This window comes from Natator depressus, chromosome 5, assembly GCF_965152275.1.
Source record: "Natator depressus isolate rNatDep1 chromosome 5, rNatDep2.hap1, whole genome shotgun sequence".
Taxonomy (NCBI): Eukaryota; Metazoa; Chordata; order Testudines; family Cheloniidae; genus Natator; species Natator depressus.
This window is the reverse complement of record NC_134238.1, coordinates 27,052,644-27,073,116: the sequence shown is the minus strand read 5'-3', so window position 1 is coordinate 27,073,116 and position 20,473 is coordinate 27,052,644. Positions and strand designations below refer to the sequence as shown.

At 43.9% G+C, this 20,473-nt stretch overlaps 1 protein-coding gene across 1 annotated transcript in view; it reads left to right on the top strand.

The window, feature by feature from the left end:
- Window positions 1–20,473, top strand: part of RICTOR (RPTOR independent companion of MTOR complex 2) — a 173,487-nt gene that overhangs the window by 133,199 nt on the left and 19,815 nt on the right. The window contains exons 26-31 of the mRNA XM_074952498.1: window positions 913–1,022; window positions 1,131–1,218; window positions 10,210–10,302; window positions 13,343–13,449; window positions 15,061–15,290; window positions 16,770–17,799. Of these exons, the coding sequence (XP_074808599.1) occupies window positions 913–1,022; window positions 1,131–1,218; window positions 10,210–10,302; window positions 13,343–13,449; window positions 15,061–15,290; window positions 16,770–17,799 (1,658 nt within the window). The remainder of the gene's footprint in view (window positions 1–912; window positions 1,023–1,130; window positions 1,219–10,209; window positions 10,303–13,342; window positions 13,450–15,060; window positions 15,291–16,769; window positions 17,800–20,473) is intronic.

The window sequence follows — 20,473 nt, the reverse complement described above, 5'->3', positions numbered from 1 at the left end:
TCTTCACTCCATTGTGTGAATACTGTCTTGTCTTATTAAGAGCATGTTGATAAGATTTTTGATGATATAAAATTAACAAAAAAACCCTCCAACATTTGGCAACAGTTCCCTTTTCCCCAAATGTACACAACTACATGACAGATTAGATGCTTTAGAAGAGTGGTGGGTCTGCTGAGTTGTCAGCAGAAGGTGGTGCATAATACCTTCTCTGGGAGAGAGAATTTCTTTCACAAAGAATTGCCTTCTTTCCAGATGGCTACTGGCTCTAACGGTTCCCAAAGAAAGTGAAGCTTAGGTGGTCTAATGAAGATGTTGACACACTATTCTGTTAGAAAGTGAACAGGAACACTCAGACCCACTGACAACAATGGAGAGATAGGTACCTGAGGGCAGCTTCTTGCTTCAGTACACTGAGAGCCATTGGAGATGGCTGCCATTTTGAAAGAGGGCAGTTCTTGGAATTCTCTATAGTAGGTCCATAATTCTTCAGCCTCTGTTGATGGAGAAAATTAGTTATTAAAATAGGTCTGTCTTTCCATTAATCCTACAAAAAATATTCAAATATAGCCTACACACAAGATTTCAGTGTTTAAACTAAAAGCTTGAATTATCTCTTGTCCTTTTAGGATTATTTGAGAGAAAGTGCTATATCAGGTGCTAATTTTCTTAGCATCCATTTTTTAATTAATTTTATCCCCTAAAGTAGTTGGGGAGATTCACTGTAAATTTTCAGAAAATTCATTCTGTACTCTAAGTACTGTAATTACTGCACTAGCTGAAAAACTCAACCTTGATTATAGTCAGAAATAGTTTCTCCATAATACGGTAGTATATTGTAAATACTAGAAACATTTGTTGACCGTCATATTATCAACAAGGTGATAGGCTCTATATTTTAATTTTCCTTTTTAGGAGTACAATTTAAAATATGTTGAATTAATTGAAGAACAACTTAATGAAGCACTTACCACTTACCGTAAACCTATTGATGGCGATAACTATGTTCGTCGGAGCAACCAAAGGTAACTTCTGTTACACATAAACTTGTTTTAAGAAAGACATGAATTGTGATTGCTTTTTAAAATGTCATAATTATTGCCATCTAAACAGATCATCTCTCTTTCTACCAGATTACAGCGGCCACATGTCTACCTGCCAGTTCACCTTTATGGCCAACTGGTGCACCACAAAACAGGCTGTCATTTGTTGGAAGTTCAGGTGAGGACATTGACAATAGATAAATTAAAAGTAGGGCTGTCAATTAATTCCAGATAACTCACACGATTAACTCAAAAAAAAATTAATCACGATTAATCATGGTTGTAATCGCATTGTTAAACAATAGAATACTAATTGAAATTTATTAAATATTTTTGGATGTTTCTCTACATTTTAAAATGTATTAATTTCAATTACAACACAGAATACAAAGTGTACACTGCTCACTCTATTTTTTTATTACAAATATTTGCACTGAAAAATGATAAAAGAAACCGTATTTTTCAGTTCACCTCATACAAGTACTGTAGTGCAATTTCTTTGTTGTGAAAGTGTAACTTAGAACTGTAGTGTTTTTTTTTTTTTGCTCCATAACTGCACTCAAAAAAATTTTTAGAGCCTACAAGTCCACTGAGTCCTACTTCTTGTTCAGCCAATTGCTAAGACCAACAAGTTTGTTTACGTTTAGGGGAGATAATGCTGCCCACTTCTTATTTACAATGTCACTGATAAGTGAGAACATGTTCCCACGGGTCTTTTGCAGCTGGCGTCACAAGGTATACTAAACATTCATATGCCCCTTCATGCTTCAACCACCATTCCAGAAAGAAACAGACTGAGTGGTCTTGTAGGCTCTAAAGTTTTACATTGTTTTATTCTTCTTCGAGTGCTTGCTCATGTGTATTCCACAGTAGGTGTGCGTGTGCGCCATGTGCACCGGTGCCGGAAGTTTTTCCCTTAGCAGTACCCATGGGGGGGAGCAGCACTGCGACCCCTGGAGTGGTGCCTCTGTATCGCGCTATAAGGGGAGCCGTGAGCTCCCCCCACCCTCAGTTCTTTCTTGCCGCCAGTGAAGGTGCGTCAGAACGTCTTGCTCCAGCGTTGCTGCAGCCTTTCCAGTTGATCTTAGTGGTACCTTTAGCTAGTGTTGTTAGCTCGTAGAAAGTAGTTTCTCAGTTGTTAGAGTGGCCCACTGCATGCCCTGTATCCCAGGCTTCAAGTCGTGTGACTCCTGTCGCCTTTCCGTGCCAAGGAGTGATCCACACGCTGAGTGTCTCTGCTGCTTGGCGAAACTCACGTGAGTGAATGCTGTAAGATCTGCAGGTCTTTCAAGCCGCGAACTAAGAAGGAGAGACCCATCAGGCTTCATGCTCTCCTCATGGAATTGGCGCTCGCTCCAACTCCGGTATGCCGTGCGGACTCGGCACCGGGCGCCGCATCGTTGGTGCGCCGCGAAACCCCCTCCCCCAGTCGGCACCGTTCCCCTTCCAAGAAACAAAGGAAGAGGTCGACCTTGCAGCAGCGCTGAGAGAAGGAAGGGTGAGAGGCTGGTTCTGCGTTGGACAGCCCTCGGTTCCCCCCGAGCTCGAAACCTCTGACTCGTGCTGAGCGGAGTAGCCCGGCAGCATCGACGCGCACCTCTCCCGCAGTCAGGATGCCGTCAACGCCAGAGGCTCTACAGGCCGCATGAGACATTCTGAGCTTGCTAGTGCCTGGGGCGCTGACAGTGGCAGGCCCTCGGTCCCTAAGCAAACCACCTCTCAGCACTCGACAGGCCTCCCCAGAACGGCGCAGCTCTCACCCTGAAGACCGCGCTCTGCTTCGTTCAGTGTACAGCAACCGGTCCACTCGCAGCTCGTGTCCACCACCCTCGACGCCAACCAGGGTTCCATCCGGGCAGGAGTCCCCGGGTCCCTCCACGCAATGCAGCAGCAGATGCAGGCACCAAGATAGGTGTCGAAGGCGCTCTTCTTCACGACGCAGCTATCGTAGCTGGTCTCGGTGCGACTGACGCTTCCGCTCTGTCAGGCATCACACACGGGGCTCCTGCCGCGTGTTACCGGCACCGCAGGTCCAGGCGCTGAAGTGAGTCTTGGGACAGTACTTTTGGCGGGTACCTGTCTCGACATTGAGGTCTCGGTCCCATGGAAGACGGCATCATAGGCACTGCTGCTCCTACGGTACCATTTGGTCGGTGGTGGCTTTGGCCTCGGCACTCAGCCACTCCTCGCTGGGCCGTACCGCCCAACCAGATAGTGCCACTGGGCTCACAGCATGGACAGTGGCAAGGGGCCCCATGGCAGGGACAATGGTGTCAATGGGCACCGTGGCCGCCGATGCCCACCCAGCCTGGAACCCGCTCGGTGGCCGGGGCGTCTGAGGCCTCGTCGGCCTCGCTATCTAGGCAGAGGGACAAGTTGACAGGTCATGAGTCGTCGGCTCTGCGCCCGGACTCCGACCTGGGGGTTGATCCCCTGGCACCGGCTGAGGCCCACAGCCCTGTGCCGGCTTCCTTTCCTGCACTAGATAACACCATCACGGCACCACCGCCCTCTGCTCCACAGGAAGACTTCAGGCCTCATCAAGACCTGCTAAAGCAGGTGGCGTCGAGCCTCCAGTTGCAGGCCGAGGAGATGGAGGGCCTGTCCAATTCCTTCTTTAATGTACTGTCCTCCTCGGTGCCGGGCTATGTGGCTTTACCCCTTCACCAAGGAATAGCCAACATCTTCAACGCCTTGTGGCTAACTCCTGCCTCTCTGGCCCCAATTTCCAAGAAGGCTGAGAGGAAGTATTTCATGCCGGCCAAGAACCATGAATACCTCTACTCTCACCCGGCACCTAACTCTCTGGTGGTGGAATCTGTGAACCACTGGGAGCAGCAGGACCAGCCCTCGCCCACCCCCAAAAATAAAGAGGCCAGGAGACTAGACTCTTTTGGTTGAAAACTTTACTTCTCTTTGAGTTTCCAGCTCTGGGTGGCCAACCCATCAGGCCTTACTGAGCCGATATGATTTTAATATATGGGAGTCCCTGCCAAAGTTCGAGCCACTCCTCCCAGAGTGGGATAGGAAGGACTTTAAGGCATTGGTGGATGAGGGGGCGACGGCAGCGAAAGCTTCCCTGCAGGCAGTGTCAGACGCGGCGGATACGGCGGCTCGCTCGATGGCCTCCGCAATCTCCATGCACAGGGAGTCATGGCTCTTCCTGTCCGGGCTTTCGGGGGAGGTCCAGTCCCTCTTGCAGGAGCCGCCATTCAATGGGAAAGCCCTGTTCGCCGAACAGACGGACATCAGGCTGCACAGGATGAAAGACTCTCGCACCACCCTGCAGACCTTGGGCCTGTGCGTCCCTCCAGCTAAGGACAAGGCCAAACCGCAGATGTCGGCTCACCCTGCACAGAGCAGATATGAGTCCCCTTTCAAGAGGCCGAGAGACCAAAATCGCCGGCCTCAATGACAGTCCCGCTCTGCTCCACAGCCTGGGCCCTCTAAGGTCAAGAGGCAGGGACAGAGGCGATTTTGACTATTTGCAGGGGGGCACCAGGGTAGTTGCCATGGAAACCCCTCTACTAATAAAGTTTGTGTTCGGCAACCGATTGTCTGCCTTCCGTGGCGAATGATCACGAATAACCTCAGACAGCTGGGTCCTCAACACCATTTCCAAGGGCTACATGTTGCAGTTGAGTTCACCCCTGCCCAACCACCTCCATCCCTGGTGGGCTCGGGGGACCCAGAGCACATTCACCTCCTAGGTCAGGAAGTGGAACGACTACTACGCCTGGGGGCGGTGGAGAGAGTACCAGTAGAATTCCAGGGCAGGGGCTTCTACTCCCGATTATTTCCTGATCCCAAAGGCAAAAGGGGGTCTCAGGCCAATCCTAGATCTGCGGAATCTCAATTGGTTTATGGTCCGCTCTAAGTTCCTCATGGTATCCCTGGCTTCTATTATCCCCTCCCTGGATCCGGGGGACTGGTACTCTGCCCTGGACCTTCAGGATGCATATTTCCACATCTATATTTTCGAAAGGCACAGGCACTTCCTCCTGTTCCTGGTGGGGCCCGACCACTACCAGTTCACAGTTCTCCCGTTTGTCCTATCCACGGCGCCCAGGGTATTCACAAAGTGTATGGTGGTGGTGGCGGCCTACCTCAGATGAGAGGAGGTCCAGATGTTCCCATATCTGGATGATTGGCTTCTCAAGGGAAACTCATGGTCTCAGATGAGGGCCCATGTGGATCTGCTCCTGTCTACATGCGCCAATCTCGGCCTGTTGGTAAACGAGACCAAATCAATGCTGGTCCCGGTGCAGCGCATAGAATTCATAGGGGCACCACTGGACTCCTTAAGGGCCACAGCCTCTCTCCCAGTGGGCAGGTTCGAAACCCTCAAAGGTCTCATCGCATCAGTCACGACTTTTCCGGTGACAATAGCAAGGGCATGCCTTCAGATTCTGGGACACATGGTGGCGTGCACGTATGTGGTCCACCACGCCAGGCTCCGAATGAGGCCCCTCCAGCTATGGCTAGCCTCCCACTTCTCCCAGGCACGGGACGGCCTGGACAAGGTCCTCACGGTACCAACCCCAGTAATTGCCTCCCTAGAATGGTGGTCCTCCCCAGGCAACATGCTCTAAGGGGTTCCTTTCCGGGAGACAGCCCCGTCAATAGACCTGGTGTCCGATGCGTCGGACTTGGGCCGGGGAGCCCACATAGGGAACATGCAAACCCAAGGGATGTGGTCAACCTTGGACGCGTCCCTCCATTCGTCACACAGTTTCATGGCAAGGTGGTCAGAGTCCTTACGGACAGCACCACCGCAAAGTTCTACGTCAACAGGCAAGGTGGGGCACAGTCCTCGGCCCTCTGCCGGGGAGCCCTGAGCCTATGGGAGTTCTGTATAGCCCACATCATCTCCCTGAGGGCTTTCCACCTACCAGGCACCCGCAATACACAGGCCGATCGCCTCAGCAGGGTTTTTTCCCCCCATTACGAGTGGTCGCTCCTCACGGAGGTGACTCACCGGCTCTTTCAAGAGTGGGGAATTCCCCACATGGATCTGTTCGCGCCCTGCCAGAACCGGCGTTGTCCCTGGGTTTGTTCCAAGGTGGAGGTTGGGAAGGGACTCGATCTCAGATGCCTTCCTCCTGCAGTGGTTGGACCAGCTTTTCTATGCTTTTCCACCATTTTCCCCTTATAGGCAAAGTTCTAGAAAAAGTGAAAACAGACAAGGCCCCAGCCTGGCCCCGTCAACATTGGTACGGGACCCTACTGGACCTGTTAGCGGCCCCTCCAAGGAGGTTGCCGCTTCGCCCAGACCTCCTCTCCCAGAACAGGGGCCACCTCCTTCATCCCAATCTGGCTGCTCTCCACCTGACAGCGTGGCAGCTCAGTGGCTAGACAAGGTGGTGTTCTGAGGAAGTCAGGCAGGTCCTCCTGGAAAGTAGGAAGCCGTCCACATGCCGGACGTACCTGGCGAAGTGGTCCAGATTTTCCGGGGGAGCAGGGACTTCCCTCATTGTCCACACCACTCCAGTGTATCCTTGAGTGGCAACCGCCTCCGTCAGAGTACACTTGGCGGCCATATCGGCTTTCCACCCGCCAGTGCAAGGGCACTCGGTCTTCTCCCATACTATGACCTCCCACTTCCTGAGAGGCCTTGACCGTTCATTCCCGTATGCTAGATCCCCTGTACCGCAGTGGGACCTAAACCTGGTGTTGTCCCGCCTCACGGGGCCTCCCTTTGAACCCTTGGCCACATGTTCCTGGTCTCACCTCTCCTGGAAGATAGCTTTCTTTGTAGCCGTCTCATCGGCCCGACGTGTCTCGGAGCTCAGGGCCTTGATCTCAGAACCTCCATATATGGTCTTCCACAAGGATAAGGTCCAACTTTGCCCATCCCCTGCATTCCTCCCAAAGGTGGTCTCCGCCTTCCATATGGAACAGGACATCTTCCTTCCCGTGCTCTGTCCCAAGCCCCATTCCTCCAATGAGGAACGCCACCTCCACACGCTCAACATGCGCAGGGCACTGGCCTTTTACCTGGGTCGTATTAAACTATTCCGTAAATCCTCACAACTCTTCGTTACCTCGGCTGAGCGTATGAAGGGGCAGTCTATTTCCACCCAGCGCCTTTGTCGCTGGATCACCTCATGCATACACACATGGTATGATCTGACAGGGGTTCCCCCACCACCGATCGTCAAGGTGCACTCAATGAGGGCTCAGGCCTTGTCGGCTGCCTATGTAGCCCATGTCCTTGTCCAGGACATCTTTAGGGCTGCCACCTGGTCTTCAGTTCACACGTTCACTGCGCACTATGCGATCGTCTCCCAAACTAGGGATGACGCCGGGTTCGGCAGAGCAGTACTGTATCCCAGGAACTCGTGAACTCCTACCCACCTCCAACAGATATAGCGTGGAATCACCTACTGTGGAATACACATGAGCAAGCACTCGAAGAAGAAAAGACAGTTACCTTTTCCGTAACTGGTGTTCTTTGAGATGTGTTGATCATGTCTATTCCACATCCCGCCCTCCTTCCCCTCTGTCAGAGTTGTCCGGCAAGAAGGAACCGAGGGTGGGGGGAAATCGCAGCTCCCCATTTAGCGCGATATAGAGGCGCCACTCCAGGGGTTGCAGCGGTGCTCCCCCCCCAACGGGTACTGCTAAGGGAAAAACTTACGGCACCGGTGCACGTGGCGCGCACGCACACCCACTGTGGAATAGACATGAGCAACACATCTCAAAGAACACCAGTTACGGAACAGGTAACAGACTTTTTTGAATGCAGTTATTTTTTGGTACATAATTTTACATTTGTAAGTTCAACTTTCATGATAAAGAGATTGCACTACAGTACTTGTATTAGGTGAATTGAAAAATACTATTTCTTTTGTTTATCACTTTTTCAGTGCAAATATTCGTAATCAAAAATAATAATATAGAGTGAGCACTGTACACTTTGTATTCTGTGTTGTAATTGAAATCAATAAATTTGAAAATGTAGAAAACATCCAAAAATATTTAAATAAATGATATTCTATTGTTTAACAGTATGTATAATAGCTGTTAATTTTTTAAATTACTTGGCAGCCCTAACTGAAAGTAAAAACAACTTTTCAAGTGTAATGTAACCCTTCTAAAATAACTGACTTGGATAACCTCTGTTTTGATCACCATTTGAACAGTCATTAAATGAAGATTCATAAAACTATGGACTTTCCAAATTTCAAAGAAGTTATATCTTGCAAGGACAATCTTTACCTGCATTCTATCATCATGTGAAATTCTTCCCTGTTGTTGAAAACATCAGAGAAATATCTTTCAGTCTGCTTCTTACAACTGATCATTCTGAATGGTCAGGACCGAAATAGGAAAGGCAAACACATCACCAATAAGAAATGCTTTTTGGAGAGTATATTTTAGCTGGATGAACACTATAAGCAATGATTAGTAAAGCTATGCTTTTGCTTTATGCATATAGAAAATATGGATTGAGAATTTTTGTTAAAACAAATGTGTATTTTAGGTCCTTGAAAATGGAGAGAGAAATAAATAAGTCTTTTTTCATTTTTAAAAATTAACTTGTAAACTTATCTTATAGAGTGAATTTTATAGAATTGTTTAAATAAAATAACTTCAAGTGGAGGGTCAGATAATGCATTGAGTTAATTCAATGAATCTGTCCCCTTTTGAGACCTGAATTAAACTTGCATAATTCACTAACAATTATATTTGATGCTTTCACTCAAGCTGCTGGTGAGCATCTGTCTGTTCATATAATTAAAACCATCGCACAATTGGACAGAATGTGAAATGGTTGACAGTCTTTGTACAAAAGAGGCCCGAAACTCAGATAGTGACCGCACCGCACCAAAAGCGGGGGGAACGGTGTCTCAGCTTGCCGAGGGAAGGCAATTGTGTTTTATGGCCACGGGGGGGGAAGGAAATGAGGTCAGAAACTGCTGCAAAAAGTGAACAGTGGTCAGCTTTGCGGCGCTGACTCACTCCCTGGGAATGTGAGGTCGGAAGGCTATAAAGGTGCAAGACCTGGGCATTGTAAGCCCCTTTTTCCACACAGCAGGCAAGGCAGCACCCTCCGTCCCTCCCCAAGAGGAGGCAAATATCAGGTTGGTCTAGGACCTGTTGTAGGCATTGTGCTGGTTGCTCCTTTTTAAGGAAGGCTGGGAAGTAATTTTTCCTGCACCCCCAGATTGGCCTTGGTGGAGTGAGGATTTTTTGCCTTCCCCACAACAGGTGTCAGGGAGGACCTTTCCTGGTAAGAAGAAAAGGTGGTAGGCCTTATGTCGCAACTTATTTTGTAAGTGTGGGGCGGCTGTCCAGTGCAGGTAATCCCTAGGGAAGGCATCCACTTACCAGATAAATGACCTGGTAAAGGACTAAAAAGGACGTGCTGGATAAAGGAACGGAATGGGGGAGGGGGCTTGGAGACTCCTATGATTGGTATGGCAGGGAGCCAAATCCTCTTGCCCCCCATTCTTATAGCCAACCTTAACCCTCTACAAGTGGGGTGGATGGTAAGGTCCAAGCCATGGGTTGGCTGGGGGAACTTGGATGGAAAATAAAGGGTGGCTGGTGGAAGCCCCGGGTAACAACTTGAATAAACATGGGTTTGCCTACACTGTACACTTTATCTGCCGGGTAGTCCCAGACATCTATATAATAAAGTTGTAGCCTGGTTAAAATCCATATCAAGTGTCTCCTGTCCTCCTTTTGGTATACCCAGACAACAGGGGGATTGTGATTAGGTTTGAAGTATGTTGGATTGAGCTCTGCTGGGGAGATTACATAATGCCATCCCTAAATGAAGTTAATCATGCTATTAATCTCTGATTTGTAAATCATTTGGATATGAAGGAAAGGAAAAAGAATATACTAGGCATCTCTTTACCCTTTGAATTGTAAAACTGCGATGAGAAGGCTTTCCAATGGTGTAAAAGTAAGTATTAACATGTTGTATGCACTGACTACAGAATCATTTGTTCCTCTTTGGCAGATGAGGTAGTATTAAGTTTATAATTTTCCTTTGGCATTTTTGGTGTTAATCAGTCAAAGTTTTTATATGCTGGAACTGTCCAATTTAAAGTGTGTGTATGTAAACATTTGTTAAAAGCTTTAGGAGAACCTGATGTATTAAAACTTTCAATATTTAGTCACTTTGAACTGAGTTTGTTTTGTTCTCGTCCTCTAGAGTGTTGTCCCAGATTTAAGTTACACTGTTCGTTCCCCGATGTTGGATAAGTGGGAAGGAATTAAACATCTGAAAGCAGCCCTTTGGGCCTTGGTTAGTAATAGAAATATCCATCTATTGCTTTTCTTTCCTCTTATTTCTGCTGTAATTTTTCACATACTGAAATAATTAAGGAATTAGTTTTAAGTAAAAGTAGTTCACAAGACTTACTCTTCTGGTATCCTAGCTGGTTTTGCTGATGGAATACTATGCATTGCATGTGGCTCTTTAAAAAATCTTTGGTTTCAGAGTAGCAGCCGTGTTAGTCTGCATCCGCAAAAAGAACAGGAGTACTTGTGGCACCTTAGAGACTAACAAATTTACTTGAGCATAAGCTTTCGTACATAGAATGGAACATATAGTAAAAAGATAGATAGATAGATACACACACACTCCAATTTTTCATGTTCTCTGTAAGAGGCTAATTAGTTAAGATGAGCTATTATCAGCAAGAGAAAAAGAAAACCTTTTGTAGTGATAATCAAGATGGCCCATTTAGACAGTTGACAAGAAGCTGTGAGGATACTAACATGAGGAAATAGATTCAATATGTGTAATGACCCAGCCACTCCCAGTCTCTATTCAAACCCAAGTTAATGGTATCTAGTTTGCATATTAATTCAAGCTCAGCAGTTTCTCGTTGGAGTCTGTTATTTGAAGCTTTTCTGTTGCAAAATTGCCACCCTTAAATCTTTTACTGAGTGGCCAGAGAGGTTGAAGTGTTCTCCTACTGGTTTTTGAATGTTATGATTCCTGATGTCAGATTTGTGTCCATTTATTCTTTTGCATAGAAACTGTTCACACAAAGATGGACTACAAGCTATCAGGAACAGTATCACCGATAATGTCAGGGCAAACCTGGTGGCTGACCTTTGTGACTTTGTCCTCACCCACAACTGTTTCACATTTGGGGACAAGATATATCTTCAAGTCAGCGGCACTGCTATGGTACCCGCATGGCCCCACAGTATGCCAACATTTTTATGGCTGACTTAGAACAACGCTTCCTTAGCTCTCGTCCCCTAATGCCCCTACTCTACTTGCACTACATTGATGACATCTTCTTCATCTGGACCCATGGAAAAGAAGCCCTTGAGGAATTCCACCATGATTTCAACAATTTCCATCCACCATCAACCTCAGCCTAGTCCAATCCACACAAGTGGTCCATTTCCTGGACACTACTGTGCTAATAAGCGATGGTCACATAACCACCACCCTATACCGGAAACCTACTGAAGTGAAAAAACAGATTAACAGAGCCAGAAGAGTACCCAGAAGTTACCTACTACAGGACAGGCCCAACAAAGAAAATAACAGAACGCCACTAACTGTCACCTTCAGCCCCCAACTAAAACCTCTCCAGCGCATCATCAAAAATTTACAACCTATCCTGAAAAATGATCCCTCACTCTCACAGATCTGGGGAGACAGACAAGTCCTCGCTTACAGACAGCCCCCCAATCTGAAGCAAATACTCTCCAGTAACCACACAGCAAAAACACTAATCCAGGAACCTATCCTTGCAACAAAGCCCAATGCCAGCTCTGTCCACATGTTTATTCAAGTATCAGATAGGTAACAGTGTTAGTCTGGATCTGTAAAAGCAGCAAAGAGTCCTGGGGCACCTTATAGACTAACAGACATATTGGAGCATAAGCTTTCGTGGGTGAATACCCACTTTGTCGGATGCAACTGATGCATCCCACGAAGTGGGTATTCACCCACGAAAGCTTATGCTCCAATACGTCTGTTAGTCTATAAGGTGCCACAGGACTCTTTGCCATATTTATTCAAGTGACGCCATCATAGAGCCTAATCACATTAGCCACGCCATCAGGGGCTGTTCACCTGCACATCTACCAATGTGATATATGCCATCATGTGCCAGCAATGCCCCTCTGCTGTGTACATTGGCCAAACCGGACAGTCTCTACAGAAAAGAATAAATGGACACAAATCTGACATCAGGAATCATAACATTCAAAAACCAGTAGGAGAACACTTCAACCTCTCTGGCCACTCAGTAAAAGATTTAAGGGTGGCAATTTTGCAACAGAAAAGCTTCAAAAACAGGCTCCAAGGAGAAACTGCTGAGCTTGAATTAATATGCAAACTAGATACCATTAACTTGGGTTTGAATAGAGACTGGGAGTGGCTGGGTTTACACATATTGTTGTTAAGTATATATACACATATCCTCATGTTAAGTATCCTCACAGCTTCTTGTCAACTGTCTAAATGGGCCATCTTGATTATCACTACAAAAGGTTTTCTTTTTCTCCTGCTGATAATAGCTCATACTCCACTTTTTCACGTTCTCTGTACATGTGTATATATACATATCTTCTTACTATATGTTCCATTCTATGCATCCGATGAAGTGGGCTGTAGCCCACAAAAGCTTGTGCTCAAATAAATTTGTAAGTCTCTAAGGTGCCAGAAGTACTCCTGTTCTTTTTAAAAAATCGTTATGACTCTTCACTTTTTTACAAAGCAAAAGAATGGACTGCTATAATGTAGCATGTATGGTAATATGTGTGGCTAATCTTCAGGGGATATGACTTGCTGTGACCTGCTTAGTGTCACCATCATTTTCCCAAAACATTTGAGGGGAGACATCGACTGGTGGGTTTGAACCTACCTGGTTCAATTGGCCCACTGGGGGGAGATAGAAGGGAAGTTTGAAATCCTTTTGGGGTGGAGCAGGAACAAAACTGGACATTAGTTTCATCATATATCATGGGTCTGTCTTCCTTCCCTCACCAATGTTTTTTCTCTGTGCCCCAGTCCAAGTTGACTATTGATGGGGACAAGTAAAGTGCCTGTATGATGAGGGGAAATGTAGGATTATCCTTGTTCTGTTATCCCAGAGCCCAAGGTGACATATGGTGCCCTGAGTCCTTCTTGCTCACAGGTGAAAAATACCAGAAGGATTGGCTATCTGATCTTAAAAGTTAAAGGTTTGAAGTTATACTAAAATTGTGGCCAGGTGGCATTTCACCTTATTAGCATGCCAAGAGTTTTGTGGGCACCACTACAAATGACATCAGCAGTTAATTATATTTGATGGCAAATAGTAACTTCATTCCAGGGAAATATCGGATCATCAAATTGGGGCCTTAACTTGCTTCAAGAAGAGAATGTGATTCCTGACATAATGGCACTTGCCCAGCACTGTGAAGTTCTGTCCATTAGGGGGTATGTATATCTAATTTTAAAATTAAAATCTGAAAATAGTATTTCATGACAAGCCTAAGATGTATAAAGATTTCTACTTTTGCTTACACTGGATGTCCTTTATTAAACATTATTGACAAAGTTTGAGAAAATTTCCAGGTCCTCTAAATAGGTCAAAAGTTTATTTGCAGGAAGTGTCATGGAAACTAGGTTAGGAAAAGGCCATCATGGAAGGCATTAATTTATTTATTTTTAAAGAAGCAAGTAAAATTTTTAGAAGTTCTTAAATCTCTACCACTATTCTTTTTGATTTTTATTCAGTAATATTTGTACAAGATTTTAGGAGGAAACCGATAAAATGTATTTGGTCTCCAAAAGCCTATTATCACATTACCCTATAGACTCTTTGAATGTAACAGAAAATGAGAAAAACACAGTTAATATGTTGAGTTAAATGGATCCCATAGCAATTTTGTGGTAGCAGAGTGCATGCTAGTGGTTTTAGACTGTTTTGTTCCCTTGTTCCCCTCTGCCCCACCCACCCAGTCTGGTTTCTGCAACCTTGTCTCCTCCTCTACTCTTATTTTCTCTTTTCCCTTCCACCCCATTCCATTCCTCACCTTTCTGCATTTGAATCAGAACCACTGCTTCTGTTTCTCCATGTTACCTATCTGCCAGCATGAGGAGCATTGAGAGGACAGGAGAGATGTCTCCCTTCTCTCAATTCCTGTGTGTGGCACCAGATTAGCCCCCATCTGGCAGGAAGAACAGTTACAGTTCTGCTCAGTCCGCTGCAGCCATAATAAATCTCTATAGAGATTGGGTGAACTGAGAATTTTAGAAGGCTTATAACTTGGCCACATTTGGCTGAATTTTCACAAGGACAGCAAAAGGCATATCCCTGGCATCAGTACATCTCTTTGCATAATTTCATGTTCCTGTGCCAAAGCATGGACATGCTATAGCTTCTGCTTAAAATGGTAATTTTTTAACATTGGCAAATGACGTTTTCCCCTAAACTTGTTTTTGGAATATTATCTGAAACTTCAGGAAAAGAAGCCACACACCCACCAAAAAAACAAAAACAGAAAACAACCCACAACGAGCAGCAGTCTGAGGCAGATACTCAACACAGAAAATTTCAGCCCTAACAGTTAGTTTGTCATAGTTATAAACAACTGAAAAAGGGGTCTTATAATGGAAAGTGTTAGGCTACCGGTTCAGCCTATAATTTTCTATTACTGTATTTCTTGTTACATGGACAGTTTCTTACCTTTTGTTTAGTTCTGTACCGTAAAACAAACAGGAAGTATGAACTGATTAACATTGCTGTAGGAACCTTAACTTTAGCCTTTCCTGATTAACTTTTTAAAGCTGTGGAACATTAACATTGTACTACACAAGGTTTTTTTTTCTCCATTTTATAAATTTAATGTGTAGTTGTTACCTGTACGACACTTGCTCTGATTTGTTTTTCCATTAGATAGAACAAAAAAAGCTACTCAACTGGTTTGCAAGGTCTATATTGGATTATCTTGCAACTTTGTTTCCTCTTAAAAATCAAATGTATGTTTGAGTAACTCAGATCTATTGATTAAATCACACTATTGTTACTGTTTTTATTAAATACAGAACCTGTGTCTACGTGCTTGGTTTAATAGCCAAAACTAAACAAGGTTGTGACATTCTGAAGCAGCACAATTGGGATGCAGTGAGGCACAGTCGTAGACAGCCGTGGCCAGTAGTCCCCGATGACATGGAGCAACTCTGTAATGAACTCTCTTCTATACCCAGCACTCTTAGCTTGAACTCGGGGTCCACCAGTTCTAGGCATAACAGTGAAAGTGAATCTGCACCATCAAGTAAGCATAACTAGAATTAATGATACAGTGGTAAATATTTCCTAGTAAGTTTTCAAAACAAAGTCTAGAAAATGTTTTTGTATGTACAGTATGATTATACCTAAACCTTGGTGTAAACTTTCTAGGCTTAATAATAATAATACATTCGTTTTGTGACCAATATTGGGAATTTAAATCTGTTGCTAAACATACTGTATTTAGACATCTTTAAATAGCTCTAAAGAATGCAGCATTGCTGATTGAAGGTTAGTCTTAGGTTAAGTATTAAATACAATAATGTAGCTATGTCTTTGAAATAATGAAATGCATCCGATGAAGTGAGCTGTAGCTCACGAAAGCTTATGCTCAAATAAATTTGTTAGTCTCTAAGGTGCCACAAGTACTCCTTTTCTTTTAAAGAAATCTTTAACATATAAAGGATTTCGTAAAAGATAAGTAACCTGACAAACCAGGATTTGAAGAGATGTTTTCCTTTTCTGATGGGTACAGAAACTAGTATATGCAAGTACTGCATGTTGCAGAAATTGAAACAAAAGCATAGTAATACTTACAGCTATTGTCATTGTAAACACCAAAGGAAATGATTATTTTCAATAGCCTGTGTGGAATTTAGTAACACAAGTCCCATTGCATTTCAGTGAGACTTGTGTGCCTAAATCCTTTAGATGTTTAGACGCCTTCAGTTGTCAGGTTACTTGCCTTACCTTTTTTTAAAGAAATTGTACATATTGACAGGCGAAAGGATATCCTAGAAAATTTGTGATAGGCAGCTCTTTTTAAGCAATTGTTCTATAGATCATAAGATTCAATAATTATGGTCATCAGGAATAAACAAACAGTGTAGGTTGGGAGATCACAAAAATGTAATTCTCAAAGTGTTAGCAGATGCATACGTGCAGAGAAAATACCTTTCAAAACCCTTGAAATAGCTGGTTGATTTTTTGGTTTTTGTTCCCCTTTTATGAAGACTAAAATTTCTGGTGCAGGTGGCTATATAGCTTATGCTCAAAACTCATATTTGTACAAACCATTTAGGCATCCACATTTTAAAAATATGTCATATGAGGAAATGAACAAAATTCGAATGAATTGTAAAGGTGAAATCAAGCTGTGTGATTCAGATTTTAAGTTTGATGCAGCTTCTATTAACAAAGAATGTAACTACAGTTTGTTTTCATGGAAATTTCTTAGCGTTGGCTCTAGGTGGAATTAACAGCCATCTTTTCCAAAGCACAAAAATAAGAAAGGGCAAGGGAAGGGGATTGTTTTCTAAGCAGGAAACAAATGCTAATTTAAAATGTGACTTGTGCATCATAACGTACATGTGTACTTCTTTTTGTTTTAGAATTATTAAATGTATTTACTTGATCTTACTGTGTATTAAGTTCCAGTAATTTTTCAATAGGTTTTTTACAGTTTAGTTCCTACACTTTCTAGAAATATCAGCATTCAGCAATAAGAATCCTTATTTAATTTCAGGTATGTTTATCATGGAGGATGACCGGTTTGGCAGTACTTCCACTAGCACATTTTTCCTAGATATCAATGAGGATGCAGAACAAACATTTTATGACAAACCTGGACCCTTAAAGGATAAGGATCGTAGTCCTTTTCCCTTTTTTGCTTCTAGCAGACTTGTGAAGAATCGCATCCTAAATTCACTTACTCTGCCTAATAAAAAACATAGAAGTAGCAGCGATCCTAAAGGAGGCAAACTGTCATCATCAGACAGTAAGTCAGGCTTGAGGCGAAATCGTACAGTAACAGAGCCTTCCAGTAGTATAGACTTTATTCCTGGGGATGTATTCACTCCTGGGTTCAAAGTTCCTAAAATCCATACTTTACGCTTAGAAACTTCATTTGTTGGGAGCAAGCACATGGAAGATACAGGTAGTACCCCAAGTATTGGAGAAAATGATCTAAAGCTGCCAAAAGGTCTTGGAAATGAAAATCACAGGGAAAACACAAGCAGAGAGAGACTAATAGGAGATGGTTCTACACAAACACATTTCAAGAGTCGTAGCTTAAGTTTTAATACGGATACCACAACAAGTGGCATAAGCTCAATGAGCTCAAGTCCGTCAAGGGAGACGATGGGTGTGGACACTACAAATGTAGACACTGACTGTGGAAGTTTGAGTACTGTGGTAAGTACAAAAACAGTTAAGACAAGCCACTGTTCAACTCCACAATCTAACCACCTGCCTCTTTCAAAATCAATTTCTGTATCCCTGGTGCCGCCGGGGTCTTCTCATACACTTCCTCGAAGAGCACAGTCCCTTAAAGCTCCTTCTCTTGCTACCATAAAGAGTCTTGCTGACTACAACTTTAGTTATACAAGTTCTCGAGATGCCTTCGGCTACGCTACATTGAAGCGCTTACAGCAGCAAAGGATGCATCCTTCACTGTCGCATTCAGAAGCCTTAGCATCTCCAGCAAAGGATGTGCTGTTTACTGACGCTATTACCATGAAGTCTGGGAGCTTGGATTCTCGGCTAACGCCAAGCAGGTAAGAGGCATCCATACTAACTTATTATTTCACAAGCATATCTGCAAATTAATTTTTTTTCTCATTAAAATTACTTCTTCAGTTTTCTGCTAATGATAGGTAACATTCAATGCCTAATGATCTGCAAGTCCATTGGAAGAAGTGTAACTGTGTTAAGGAATAATTAATCAACTAGGGATCTGAACTTCCTAATTGCTGTTCTAAAAGGCCCAGCACACATAACTGTCTGCATTTCCTCTCTGCCAGGTAGATCAGGCACAGGACCAACTATTTTCTTATTTACCTTGGTGTTTTTTCCCTTTTAACTTTTTTGGTAGGTTTTTGTTTTGTTTTTGTTTTTTAATAAATACTAATATTACTTAAGCTGAAATAATAATGATTCAGGCTGATCTCCCTGGGCTCATGCAAGGAGAACAAACAGTGTTTTATTTTCTTGAGTTTCTCAGAGTTTCACTTACTGAGCCTTTAAACTGAGAGCACTACCTCTGGATTAGACCTGGATTAAGTCCAGCACAGGGAGACACTAGGTGAAATTCTTGCCCCACTGAAGTCAATAGGAGTTTTGTCACTGACTTCATTGGGTCCAGAATTTCATCCGTGGGACCCATTTTTAGAGAAAGTCAATGTCTCCTTTATATGAGTGTGATATCAGGCATACTGAAGCAACGATGAGGCCATTACATAAAGTGCTTGTCTCATGACATTGACAGTCTTGCCTTTGCTAGAGAGAAACCACCAGCTGCTGAAGTCCCAGCACACGCCCCCTTTTTATCAGGTCACTGTCCCTGGACTCGGTTTCCAGAGTTTTCTCTTTTGCGTTAGTCTTTGACTACTGTTGTCTCAAATTTGAGACTGCTCCTGGCAGGGAGAAGGAGTTTTCTAGCTCTGTTTCTTGGTCCATCTCCCCCCTCTCCCTGCAACACACACATCCTTCCACCAGCATACTGGTTGATGTGAGAGAAAGGGGAGAGGTTACCATAGTTGTTTCTTCTCTGGAGCCTCCTGGCTGCTGCACAGGAGGCAGGCATCTGCTGCCTGTCTCTGTTGCTCATTGCGTTCTCAAGCAGCAGCAGCAGCATGAAATAGGACATATTTGACTTTCTCATATGTTCTAAATTGAAGTGCACAGTTTTGAAAATCTTGATCTTATGATAGGATATGGTCCTTTTTTAGTCAAATGTAATTCGAGAGGTGCTTAGTGCCCGCAACTTCCCTTTAAGTTATGATTACTGAGCAACTTTCAGGTCATGCCCCAAATCATCATATAAGCTCTCACCTGTTTTGTTGTTATACCAATAAAATAAAAACCAGCAGGATCTTAAAGGGGAAAAGGCAAAATGCCACATTTATTGTGAATACAGAAAGAATCATAGTAAGCAGTTAGTTATAGCTATAACATTCCATTCAATTTCATATTTATACATATTTACACACATGTTCTGCAAGGTTGTTATCATAGTTACCAGCCTTAGAGTTGCGCATCCCAAGCCACTGGCCAGGTGGCGTGGACATGAGGAGGGAGCAGGGCCTTGTCAGATGCACATCCGATGCTCCTGGAAGTTGGTTTGAAGAATCAGACCCCAAAGTTCTCACTTTCTAGAGTCCATTTTTATAGGAATTTATTCCTATGCCAGTCTATGGGAATTGCTTCATCATGCTGTTCCTGAATCAATCAGCAGATGGCACGTTCCTGATGGCTCCGTGCTGCCAGATGTTATCTTGTTCTTCGGTTCTCCCATCCTTGAGGCTGTTGGGTGGATTCCAGTCTGCCCTCCGGGGGGGTCCTCTGGTTGTTTCCACTTGACGCCTTCTTCGGCCGATGGACACTGGATTCTTAGGCTGGCACCTCCCTGATCATTCATTTATTATCCACATACATCCTCAATCTCTATTTTAATCACGATTGTTAACAAAGCGAGATAAATACAACAAAAGGGCGGGGAGTCTCTGTGTGCTCTTTCTGTTGTTACAAAGTATTGCTCTGAGAACAGACTCTGTCTTAGAATGTACTAACACAATTAGCAGCTTGCAAGTTTCACACGTAGAGGGAGAGAAACAGTACCAAAAACCAAGAGACCTCTTAATTAGTAAAACCCTGGAATTTAAACTGTGGGGAATCAAATTCATTTGTGATTTTAATATAGAACTTCTTTAGTATGATCCGACATTATTACTTACTAGATCTCAGGAAAATGTCCTCATTCTTTACCTACACTAGTGTTTTTTCTTCTGGTCTTTCCCTGAGAAAAATAAAGTTCATAGGTTAATATTAAATTCCTAGCACTGCAGTTGGAAATGAGGAAAATAGTGGCAAATAGGTGTCATTAGAACATTTAAAGTGGTATGGCTGTTTTGTGGTGTTCACTCATCGTAAAAAGTAGTTGTCTAGGTCTAGATTAATGGCATGAATTTTTTTCTGCATCAGTTGCCATTCTAATTAGTGCTGGTACACAGAGATACTAGAATAAGTTATCAAGAATAAAATCCAGTTCTCCTACCTGCTTTAACCATGAGACCAGCAAATGAAGCGCTGGTCCTACAGATGATCTCCTTCACTACACAACCCTGATTCATGTATACTGAGTGTGCCAGGGGTCCTGTGAAAAAAGTAATATTTGATCATGTAACTAAAGATTATCGAGTATGCACACAAGGGGACTGAATTAAGGTTGAA